Source organism: Danio aesculapii, chromosome 19, assembly GCF_903798145.1.
Source record: "Danio aesculapii chromosome 19, fDanAes4.1, whole genome shotgun sequence".
Taxonomy (NCBI): Eukaryota; Metazoa; Chordata; class Actinopteri; order Cypriniformes; family Danionidae; genus Danio; species Danio aesculapii.
Window position 1 is genome coordinate 24,320,544 of NC_079453.1, and position 12,266 is coordinate 24,332,809.

At 35.7% G+C, this 12,266-nt stretch overlaps 1 protein-coding gene across 2 annotated transcripts; it reads left to right on the forward strand.

Annotated features, from left to right (window-relative positions):
- Window positions 1–745: 745 nt before the first annotated feature.
- znf706 (zinc finger protein 706) lies at window positions 746–6,302 on the forward strand. 2 transcript variants are annotated; one of them, XM_056480150.1, is made up of 3 exons: window positions 746–852; window positions 1,680–1,815; window positions 4,882–6,302. In XM_056480150.1, the coding sequence occupies exons 2-3, from the start codon at window positions 1,681–1,683 to the stop codon at window positions 4,975–4,977; spliced, it is 231 nt and encodes a 76-aa protein (XP_056336125.1). In that variant the 5' UTR covers window positions 746–852; window position 1,680; the 3' UTR covers window positions 4,978–6,302. The 2 variants fall into 2 exon arrangements, with proteins under 2 accessions (XP_056336125.1, XP_056336126.1); XM_056480151.1 differs by having other exon boundaries at window positions 750–852; window positions 1,661–1,815.
- Window positions 6,303–12,266: the final 5,964 nt, after the last annotated feature.

Sequence of the window (12,266 nt, forward strand, 5' to 3'; positions counted from 1 at the left end):
CTTTATTAATATGGGGTAACCACAGCGGAATGAACCTCTAACTTTTCCAGCACATTTTTACACAGCGGATGCCCTTCCAGCAGCAATCCATCACTGGGAAACATCTATTCACACTCACTCACACACATACACTACGGCCAATTTAGCTTACCCAATTCACCTTTACCGCATGTCTTTGGACTTGGAAACCGGAGCACCTGGAGGAAACCCACACAAATGCGGGGAGAATATGCAAACTCCGCACAGAAATGCCAACTGACCCAGCCGAGGATCGAACCAGCGACCTTCTTGCTGTGAGGGGACCCTACTGCGCCACCGCATCGCCCTGTAACAGTAATTTTGCTACGAAAAAAAACCCCAGAACATTTCTTTCTAATTTGGTTCCCAAAAAAAGGGTTAAATGGACAGCAAACCGTAAACCATTTGGGGTTAGTGGAGCATACTGTTTCGGCTGGTTTCTTTAGTTTATCTTTGAGTAAGGTCTGTTGGTAACATAACTTGAAATGTTTGTGCTAAAAATGATTGACAGCCAGAACGAGATTCTGATATGTAGGCTTAAAAGTATGTGTCGCTCACACTTTTTTATTCCTCGCCAGTCTTTTCCGCGATATCACTATGTTGGATAGATTATTCCATGTGTTATCAAAATAAGTTAGACCTGCAGTGCCTTTTAGGCAAGTAGGTTATGCTTTGTACTCGTGCAGAGCGCATGTCGCTCTCTAGCGCTCATTGTCGTTGTGGTCATTACAGGAATTACATGTGAATCGATCTGGGAAGAGCACAGCTGTCACAAGCGTGCGGGACAACATATTACAAGCTCATAGCTGCTTACGGATCTCATCTGTTCGCCAGGTATGATCATAATATTTAGGTGATAATATAAAAGAACAGATAGTCGTACGATAATAACCCGTATAAATGTGGTTTACGTGTAAATTCGTGCGTCTAAAGACCTGCTGGTTTTGTTAGTGTTTAGCATGCTAACGTTTGCTGGCTAACCATATGGTCTTAACTAACGTTAAGCTCAGTATCTTCGCGCACTAACCTACAGGAACTCTTAATGCATCCAAAGATTTATATCAGACATGGATTTTTAACATCTGTGCGTTATTTTAAATTCTGAATTATCGAAGTATAACGATGTGTAATTTGCAATAGTGCTAACGAGCTATCGAGCATTGACAGCTAGCCCACAAAAGCTAATATTGAACGGTAAGACTCGACAAATTCATCATATACATACAATTCCTGATTTTGAAAATGTCAAATACTACAATGCCTGTTTTTGTATTTTACTTTCTAATGTAATAATGAATCTCACCGAGTCTTGTATTCAATGTATTCGGTTATCACTAACTAAAGCACTATATCAGCTGCCTGCCTTTGTTATTATTTTAAACTAAGCCTTAGCAAAACGTGATGTACACTGTGTGTGCTAGTAAAATAGTATATACTGTAAGTGCTTCATGCCGTGCTGGTGGACCTTTATCCAACAGTATTTTATTAGCACTATAAATGATGTGGAATTTGGTTTGCTGCAGGATAGCATGCGCACAAACACTGATAAACATCATCAATATATCTGTTGTTTCTTGTTTGTTCTGTACAGCAGAGTATGTAAATCCACTGACTTGTGACTCATGTGTGTTGTTGACTCAAGTTTGTCATCAATCCAACAGAATGGCTCGTGGACATCAGAAAATCCAGTCTCAGCAGAAAAACGCCAAGAAGCAGGCAGAGATCAAGAAATCCAAAGGCCACGACCAGAAGACCGCAGCGAAAGCGGCACTGGTGTTCACATGTGCTGTCTGCAGGGTCAGTGGCAATTATAGCTGGTTATTTTTACCACAACATATCATCCAGGAGGTTCCTTACAACTCTGTTTTGGTGCCAACTTTTTAAGCTTATTGAATTAAATGCTTTTTAGACATCGATTGAACAAAGCTAAAGGGGGGAACCCATGTTAGCACTTTATAAGTTGTAGAGATAAAGCTGATTTTATGTAAGGGTGTGTGTGAGATGAATGTTGGGAAACTTTGTTCTCATGCTAGAACTTGTTTCTGACAATGAAAGTTATTCAGTGATGGTAACAAATCAGGCTTGTCGGCACACCTTCCACCAATTACAGTAACTTCGAGTCATGCATAAGCATTAAACAGCTTTATGTTACAGTCAAACTGTGTTCGCAGTCACAATCCATTTTACCATATTTTTTTTGTATGGTGTGACGCATGTGGGTCAAATGAGATTACAAACATCATAGTGAATAAAATGTAAATGTATGCTATATATATATATATATATATATATATATATATATATATATATATATATATATATATATATATATATATATATATATATTATTATTATTATTGTTATTTTATTTTTATTTTTTTACCTGTACATTAGGAAGTATCATGTTTAATTTTTTTCTGATGAAAAAATATAATCTTTTTTTTTAAACAATGATTTACAAAAGACTCCCACTTAAATATCATTTAAGTGGAACTATTTTTATATACCAAAGCATCTTGTCAGGCATATTTCGAACATTAATTGTTTGGTGACATATAAAAACCAATTAGTATAGTAAACTAATTATAATATATAATTTGTATACTATAAATAAATACAGTAATTTCCTTTATTTATACTCTTGCTATACTCCACACCACTAGGTTTCACTCATTTGTCTGCAAGAAGTTTAAATAGTTTAAAAGTTTTTACTATGATAATTTTTTATTTCTTGATCATTTTTTATCTTTTATAAAAAAAATTTATTAAGTCAGAATTTTTATTATTTTTTTTACATTTTTTTATATACATTATACAAATGTTTATCTGATATCCAGGAAGATGTAACATTGTTTCTCCCATAGTTAGAGATTTTATTTTTAGGATTGTTATTTGATGTAAATATTAAAATGACCATTAAATAATGCTGTAAAGAATTTAAAGAAATAACAATGACTAGATGACCTAGAAATCAACAGGCAAGCATAATGAGAGAGTTAACTGATTGCCCACGTGGGTGTAACACCAGAGTTTATTGAAAACAAGTCTAAAACCACTTCAAAAGATCATAAAATATTTTTTTTGTGATAAATAAAAAGAAAAATAAACTTACAAAATTTCCATCACTTGTCCCTTGCTATAATTCAAAATGAGGGTGATGGAAATTCAGCAACATTCTACTTCGAAATGTGCTCTCTGTAGACCTGATTTACAGTTAATTTGACTGTGTTTTATAATTGGTGAGCTTTGCATCAGCGATAAAGATTTACAATTAAAAGTTCGATAGAAATTAGGGCTGCACGATATTGGAAAAATCTGCTATTTTATTTTTCTGCTATAAATGTTACGATTATGAGGGGTGGTGCAGTGGGTAGCATGATCACCTCATAGAAAGAAGGTCGCTGGTTTAAGCCTCGGCTGGGTCTGTTGGCATTTCTGTGTGTAGTTTGAATGTTCTCCCCGTGTTCGCATGGGTTTCCTCCGGGTGCTCCGGTTTCCCCCACAAGTCCAAAGACATGCGCTACAGGTGAATAGGGTTAGCTAAATTGTTCGTAGTGTGTGTGTGAAATGAGTGTATGGATGTTTTCCAGTGATGGATTGCAGCTGGAAGGGCATCCACCGCGTAAAACAGATGCTGGGTAAATTTGGTGGTTCATCCCGCTGTGGCGACCCCTGATTAATAAAGAGACTAAGACAAAAAGAAAATGAATGAATGAAATATTGTGATATGAATACAGCTTCACGGGAGAGTTCGTAAATAGTAAATAGCACTATTTGATGGAGTCTAACAGAGTATTCAGGTACAGAAATTGAATAATTACAATGTAAAAAATGCTTTTCTTACTTTTTTGTCTTGTTTCTAATCCAAATATCAAAACATTTGTAGACCAAGTAAAAATATTGTTCTGTTTTCACCAACAGAAGAAATGTCAAAGGTTTTTCAAGAGAAATCAAGAGTTTTTCCTTAAAACAAGTTATTACCTGACAGTGGGGTACGTGAAATAATTTTGTTCTAACTTTGTGGATATTTGCACTAGAAACATAAAATATTGCATAAATCATGTAAATTCTGTATAACTACAGTGACTAAATGCAGTTCTGTAGCTCCTGCTAAACTATAATTCAGACTTAACATTGGATATCTTTGCGTGGAATTGTGGATGCACACATTGCAATACTGATGCTAAAGAGATATATTGTGCGGCCCTAATCTGAGTAATGAAAAGTAATTTTACTGATTTAAATGAAGTACAACAAGGAAACACTGAGCATAAATCAATTTATATGGAAGTTTTCATCTTCATTATATCTTACAGCAGTGTTTCTCTACCACGTTCATAGAGGACCACCAGCTCTGCACATTTCCCACGTCTTCTTACCAAACACACCTGATTCAGATCATCAGCTCATGAGACTGAAAGACTGTATTAGGTGTGACAAAGACGACATCATAAACATGCAGTGCTAGTGGTCCTCCAGGAAGATGGTTGAGAAACACTGTCCTACAGGACTCTTGTTCTTCGAGTCATGATAACATGCAGAAGAAGCAGGACTTTTTAATCATACTAAATGCATACAAGGTTTTAATTCTGCTCTATGCAGTCTATTAAACACAACATAATAAAGTATCTTTTGGTGTTTCTCCGTTTTCTTTAAAACCAAAGGGTGTATGGCATCAATGTCACTAGTTAAAATTGCTTTCTCTTGACTTCAAAACATTTGGTACAATGTAAGTACATAAGTCAACAAAATATATAACCCTGTCTAGTGGTTTTTGGATATTGTGATGAAAATTTTAGAAGGACATCTGGATTATGAACCTGATTTCCTTGAACTAAACCAAGAAACCTCTCTGTTTTGCAGTCACAAATGCCAGATCCCAAGACCTTCAAGCAGCATTTTGAGAGCAAGCACCCCAAGAGTCCTCTTCCCCCAGAGCTGGAGGGTGTGGAGGCATGAGCAGCCCACACACCGGACCGGAGGCTGAGTGTATAAAACACCACACCATAAGAGTCCTGATCTCAGATTTTATTCAGCAGGACACGATCAGCTCTTACCTGAGTTTTATACATGCATCCTCCTCTACGCCGCAGACGTGAATCCCGTGGATCAAAGACTGATGACGTTTGGCTTCCCTCTCAACACTGTTTCAGAGCACTTGCCTTGGCTACGATCAGATCAGTGTATTACCTCAACCTGCACTCACACGCTTTTCTTTTCTCATCTCGCTGGTGTAATTTAACAGATGAAGATGTTAGAAGAACACTACCAGTCAGTTGATCATCGATAATATAAATGTGGTAGTCTCAGACATATTTGTCTGCTTTTTTTTTTTTTTGCTTGTTAAAAAAAGTCATAGGTGAGTGCAAATGGATATGGGAACGATTTCCCTCTACTTGACGTTTAGCCTGGGCTGGGAATTTCTCTCTCTTTTTATATTTTACTTTAATTTTCTTCTTAACTAACTTTGATTTTCACCAAAAAAAAAAAGAAATCTCAATTAGTCCGAATCAAACTTGGTTTTCTGTCCACTGTAGACTGGAATCTAATGCGTTTTCTGTAAAATCACTGGATGTGCCCGAGGTCACTGTATTCTTAATTTAATGTTGCTGCAGATCTTATTTCTCTTTGGAATTGTCTCAAACAACGTCGCCTCAATGTTTGATATTCCTGCTCAAGCCACCTGGTTTCCACACCAATGTAATATATCTCTTTAATAAAATTTAACTTTGTTTAAAAAAAAAAGTTGTGAGGCATGTCTTCGACGAAGCTGCTAAAATCACTGTTGACCATTGTGAAAGTCTAAAAATCTTTGTCTAAATATGAGTCCTCTTAAGCAATGAAAGTAGAGTTGACAGTGGCAACAGGAAAATGGTTTTTAGGACAGTTGCTATGCATCATTACCTTGGCAATAAACAGCAGGTCATTAATCACCGAAGAAGCCAACAGAATCAGGCTTTGTTTGGATTGTATTGCATGCGGGGTCGTGTTAACTGATTTTCAAACACTGTAAAAAGTGCCAAACTGTCATTATTTTCCTAATGAGCTATTTTAGCATAATTTAACCAATAAAATAAAAAAATTACCAAATAAAAAAGATTTAATGGTATAAATTAATGTATGTTGGTTAATTACATGTGCATATTTTACTTGATAAAATCAAGTTTCGTTTTTAGTGCATGAACTCAAAGTTACATAATGATTGTTATGTGCAGTGCTGTCATTAGATTGTTGAAAATCCTTTTCATTAATTGAAATAAAAATATTTTGTGCAAACATGTAAAGGCAGAATTCATAACTGGCAACTTTGTAAGTACTAACGTGTCTAAAACTGAATTGACAAGCTGAATAGAAGTACGTTGAAATAATACAACCAATGAAAACAAAAACTTACTTGAAAAATGAAGCTGAAATAAAATATAGAAATAACTTGTAATGCTAAATATTGATAAATGCTAAAATCCTAAACCTAAAGTGAAGGTATGTTTACTTGAGATGCAAAATGAAGAGGTTAAGTCTTGTTTTCTGGGAAACTGAACAAAACTGAGTTTGCTGTTTCAGCAAACGTCTGTCCATGTGGAATGGAAATGGCTCTTGTGTTATGATCTTTTTAAATCTTTTTTTGCTTCCCAGTTTTATCTGTCATAGGTGCTGTATGTAAGATTTTGACTCTTCTAAAGCATAAAATACCATAATATGTTTGCAGATATTTAAGAAACATACCAAGTGAACATTCTTGTTTAAATGAAAAACAATGCTGAAGTCAGATAATCTGCTTTGAAAATGTATATTACGTGCTGGAAGGTCCGTCTTTGTTTTGGTTATTTTAACCCACCCAATGCCACTTTAGCCAATTATCTTTCAGCAACCCGTGTTGCCTGTTTGGAAAACCACGTATCTGATTCATTCAGTTAAAATGTCTTTCAAATCATGTGTCCGTGACTGAAATGCGACCTCCGGTGTACAGTAGCAGACGCCGAAATGAGAGGCAGATTCATAGTTCCACATAATTATTATTTAGCAAATAATATAAATATTTTGAATGTAAACATTAGATGAGCAGGTTATAATGTGACGAGATTTGCATTGATAAGCAATTTGGCTGTTTGCGCCACGAAACACAACAGAAATTTAAATACAGACATTCGGAATCACAGAATACTACACTGCTCCAGGGAAATGGTAAGGTTTATAATCTAATTAATACATATTAAACCTCTGTAACATAATTAGATGTTGATGCTGAATGACTGATATGTGTTGCTTTTGAGTCACAGTTCTAAAGTTCACTTTCAAACGGTTTATTTCTGGTGAACTTTCTGCTGCTGCTTTCAGTAGTATGGCCATAAATATTATGTCAAATGGCATTCAAATTCACACTGACTACGTTTACATGGACGTCAGTAATCGAATTATTTACCTTAATCTAATTAAGACAATATTAAGATTATGGTGTTTACATGAGTTGCTTTTTGAAGGTTTCTTTCATGATCCCGTTTTACATGTTATAGCACATACTTGGATTAACGTCACTGCGCTATCCACATTTCCTCCGGAGTTTCATGTAATTTCGGGTGTTTCATTATTCATTTGTCGACTTAAACTGCAGTTTGGCACTTTCACTTTCAGTCGGGCATGTCCCCCCTGTGACAAACGAGATATTGGATGCAACTAAAAACTGCTGGAAGTTCATACCGCATGCTGAATGGAATAAAAAAAAAAACCTTGGCATTTCTTGATGCAGGTGTCTGTGGTATGCACTGACTCGGTAGGCGCAAAGAGTGTCAAACAGCCGTATGTGTGGACTATCCTGTCGCAAAACGCGGCGAAAAGCCCTACATGACGGTAATAGTTCGATTAAGGTGTTTACATGTCTGTACTGCAGTTCAATAATGCGACTAAATTCGGCATACTCCACACATCTTAATTCGATTTCTCTTTAGTTCGATTATGACCTTAATCTGATTAAATTAATTAAAAATCGCTGTTTACATGTTAGACTCTTAATCAGAGTATTGTCTTAATCGCATTAAAATCGAATTATTGATGTCCATGTAAACATAGTCATTGTTAGCATTTAACACTGAATAAAGCACATGAGGTGTACCTGAGGTGATCATTGTTTTCTGTTGTTCAGCTGCAAGAAATAGAAGCCTCTTCTAATATATTAATTCGAGGTGTTGGTTAGGACAAAAACTCCTTTTAATATGGAAAATATTCCTACTATCGCATGCCGTTGCTTTTATTTAGAACAATTTAAATCAGCCTTTACGCTCAATCGTCAGAATCACTCCTGTTGGTCTTCAATCTGGCAACCTGTGCTTGCGTTTGTTTTGATCCAGGAATGCAATAACTAGTTCAACCACTGGGTGTCAAACTTATATCCTGCACCTTTAAGATTATTTAGATATTTGCACTGGAAAACAAAACAAAAATACAGAGAAACATCAGGTTTTTTTAAGTTGGAGTTCTTGATATCTGCTTTTAAATGTAAAATTTCAGAACAATGGCGTATTGGGTTCCATTTAACATTTTAATTAGGGATGTCCCAATCAGGTTTGTCTGCCCTCGAGTTCAAGTCATTTGATTTTGAGTATCTGCCGATACCTAAACCCGATCCGATACTTCTATAATACAAAAAAATAAATAAATAAAGAAGTGCAAAGAAACAGATCTAGCATGTTCCTCATTTTTTATTTAATTCACCTTATTTAACATTCAACAACTGTTAACAAACAGAGCACTTCTGTGAGGAAGCTTGAACAATCAAGTAAAAAATAACAGAAATTCTTAACTTTTGGACTTAAAATAAAAAAATCGAATATAAAACAAATAGCACCTCAACTTAAAATACCCAGCATGCAATCCCAAGTTTACATATCTCACAGTTTGCTATGGCAATGTTGTAATCATCAACTTTATAATACCACCAGACCACTGACATACTCACGCTTTCTGCTTCAATAGCGTCTGCAACAAAGTGATGTCATGCTGCACGCGTTGCTGTTTCTGTGTGAAGAAAGAGGTCTACCTCTGTGCCATCGTATAACTATATAGATATGTTAAAAAACAATGTACATATATATTCAAGTCCTGATCGGGAGGTAACATCTGATTCTGATCGAGTCTGAAACCGCATGATCAGGCCCAATTTCCAATCATATGAGCGGATCTGGACATCCCTAATTTTAATTCGACTTTTTAAAAAATGTATTTAAAATGTCTTACATTTACCTTTATAACACTTGCATTAACTGTGGTAAATTAGCACAGCATTTACAATTTAAGCAAGTGATTAATGTGTATAAAGTAAGTGATAATGTGCATCCAGCCAGTTCACAGAATGATGTCTGATAGGCATATCAGCTGTAAGTCCATAAACAACCAGCTGGATGTACATTATCCCACTTATTACACGGCTACTTGTCACAGAACTATCAATTAAACACAAAACATTGGTCTTGTCTGTAACAACTTTCAAGCTCTTTAATTAAACGTAAACAAAGCATTTTGTAAACGGTTAGGTTGAACCAACACGAACCCAAACTTCAAACTTAAGATGGCGCCAAACCGTCAAGATCAGTGAAGTGACGGATCCATAATCAAGAATGCGGTATTCCAGTAAGCCTTGTTATAACACACATAAACATTTACATTTTGTTTTTATTAATCACAGTGTCATGGGAATAATTATTATCAACAGGGGGTGAAAGAATGTTGTTCGGTCACCAAAGGAATTTATTTCGATTTGATGCTTCAGATATAGGCCTGCTTGACATAATTGTTTCCGGTGGAGAACTGGAGACGTTTAACTGCAGGTTGCTTTATTACTATCAGGGAACGGTAATGATACTCTCCCAGAGCCAATCCCTATTATCCCACTCTCGCTCAGGAGAATGCAGGCAGTCGATGAACATGTAGACGAACAGGAAGTTGCCCTGCAGGTTGAGACGAGTCGAGACTACTCTTCTCAAAGCAGGACACACCTTCCAATAAAGCTGTCTGGTGGAGAGAGTTACAACCACAGGACATCCCTCATTAGAAATCACTGGTACACTCTGAAAAATACTGACTTTTAACCAAAGTTAGCGTTAAAATATGGACAAACACTGCTGTTGGGATATGCGTTTACATTAAAAGTTTAACAACGATGTTCAGTTTGTCCAAATTTACCCCAAATTGGGTTAAAACAGCCTATAGTGTTTAAAACGTTTGGAGTGATACAGATTTTCCAGAAATAATAAAAAGAGTTAGTTCAGCCAAAAATGGAAATTCTGTCATCATCTGCTGACTCTCATGTTTTTCCAAACCTACAAATAATATTTGTCTTTAAAACACAAATTAATTTAATTTTTAACGCTTTGAAACTTCAGAGATTTGGATGAATTGACTTTAAATGAGGAACAGAAATTTCATAGATTTGATTAATGCTTTAAGAGATAGTTCACCTAAAAATTTAAATGTATTTGCTCATTCTCCACTTGTTTCAAACCTGTTTCAGTTTCTTTCTTCTGTTGAACACAAAGGAAGATATACTCAATGCAACTGACTTCCATAGGATTTTTTTGTTCTTACTATGGATGTAAGTTTGTGTTCAACATAAGTAAATTCATGAAAATTTAGAACCAATGGTCTTAAATGACCACTATATATATATATATATATATATATATATATATATATATATATATATATATATATATATATATATATCAAAGTACAGAGGATCTCTAACTGCTGCAATGGCAAAACATTCCTGATTGTTACATAACAACTACAAAATAATCATATAAAGTATATTTTGTTAACATTTGGAATCTGGAAATGTTCAGTATGTGCAGATGATTTTACCATCACTGTCATCATCAGAGGTCATTTTCCAACTACATTCAGCATCTGGTAAATAATCCTGAAAAGATCCATATCCTCAAAACTATTGTTTGTTATACGTCTTCAAAATATATACGTCTTAATATTCACCAAATCCACCAAGTGACAGAATCACTGATATTTGACTGTGTTCCAGTACATTCATTCAAGCCATTCATTAATTTATTAGTCCCTTAGTCCCTTTATTCATCAGGGGTGGCCACAGCGGAATGAACCACCAATGGAAGGATGCCCTTACAGGCCCAACCCAGTACTCTGAAACATCCATACACACTCACTCACACACATACACTATGGCCAATTTAATTTATTTAATTCACCTATAGCGCAAGTCTTTGGACTGTGGGGGAAACCGGAGCTAAAACAGTGCTAGCCACTGTGCCGCCCAGCCATTTGCATATTTTTACATTTTTAAAGTACATTGTGGCGACGCAGTGGCGCAGTGGGTGGCACGTTCACCTCACAGCAAGAAGGTCGCTGGTTTGAGCCTCGGCTGGGTCAGTTGGCATTTCTGTGTTGAGTTTGCATGTTCTCCCTGTGTTCACGTGGGTTTCATCCGGGTGCTCCAGTTTCCCCAAGTCCAAAGACATGCGATACAGGTGAATTGGGTAGGCTAAATTGTCCATAGTGTATGTAAATAAGTGTGTGTGGATGTTTAACAGTGATGGATTGCAGCTGGAAGGACATCCGCTGACGTAAAATAAGGATAAGTTGGCGGTTCATTCCGCTGTGGTAACCCCAATTTAATAATGCAGCGATCCTAATTTTTTTATTTTAGCCAATAACAAATAACACTTACTTCAGAATAAAAAAAAACTTTGAACATGTTCTTGCTCTCTTAAACATGACTTGAGAAATATTTGAAAAAATATTTTCATTTTGAATAATTGTCTACTTCAACTACATTTGACGAGAACCAGAAAATCAGAGCGCATCACACCTGCCCTTTACAAGGGTTCCCAGTTACATTCAGTATAGATTTTAAAGTATTATTGCTTGTCTGTAAATTAATAAATGGCATAGGACCTCAATACATTACAGATATGCTTAATGAATACAAACCTAACAGATCACTCAGATCTTTAGGATCAAGTAAATTAGAAATTCCAAGAGTTCAGTCAAAGCAGGGTGAATCCACCTTCAGATACACACCACTCGCTGCTGGTATCAGCTTCCAGAAATGATCAGATGTGCATCTGTTTAGTTGTGCCTTTACTGAATGTGCATGGTGCTATGTCCCACAGATCCCACTATTATGTGTTTTTTTTTCTTTTTCATTCTTTTATAACCTGTTTCAGCACATTTTAATGTGTTTTTATCTGTTTTAATAATTTTTAATACTTTTAATTATTTTTATT

Coding starts and splice junctions, on each gene's coding strand:
- znf706 (XM_056480150.1), top strand. CDS start 1,681: ATGGCTCGTGGACATCAGAAAATCCAGTCTCAGCAGAAAAACGCCAAG. Junction 1,816..4,881: donor TCACATGTGCTGTCTGCAGG/GTCAGTGGCAAT, acceptor TCTGTTTTGCAG/TCACAAATGCCAGATCCCAA.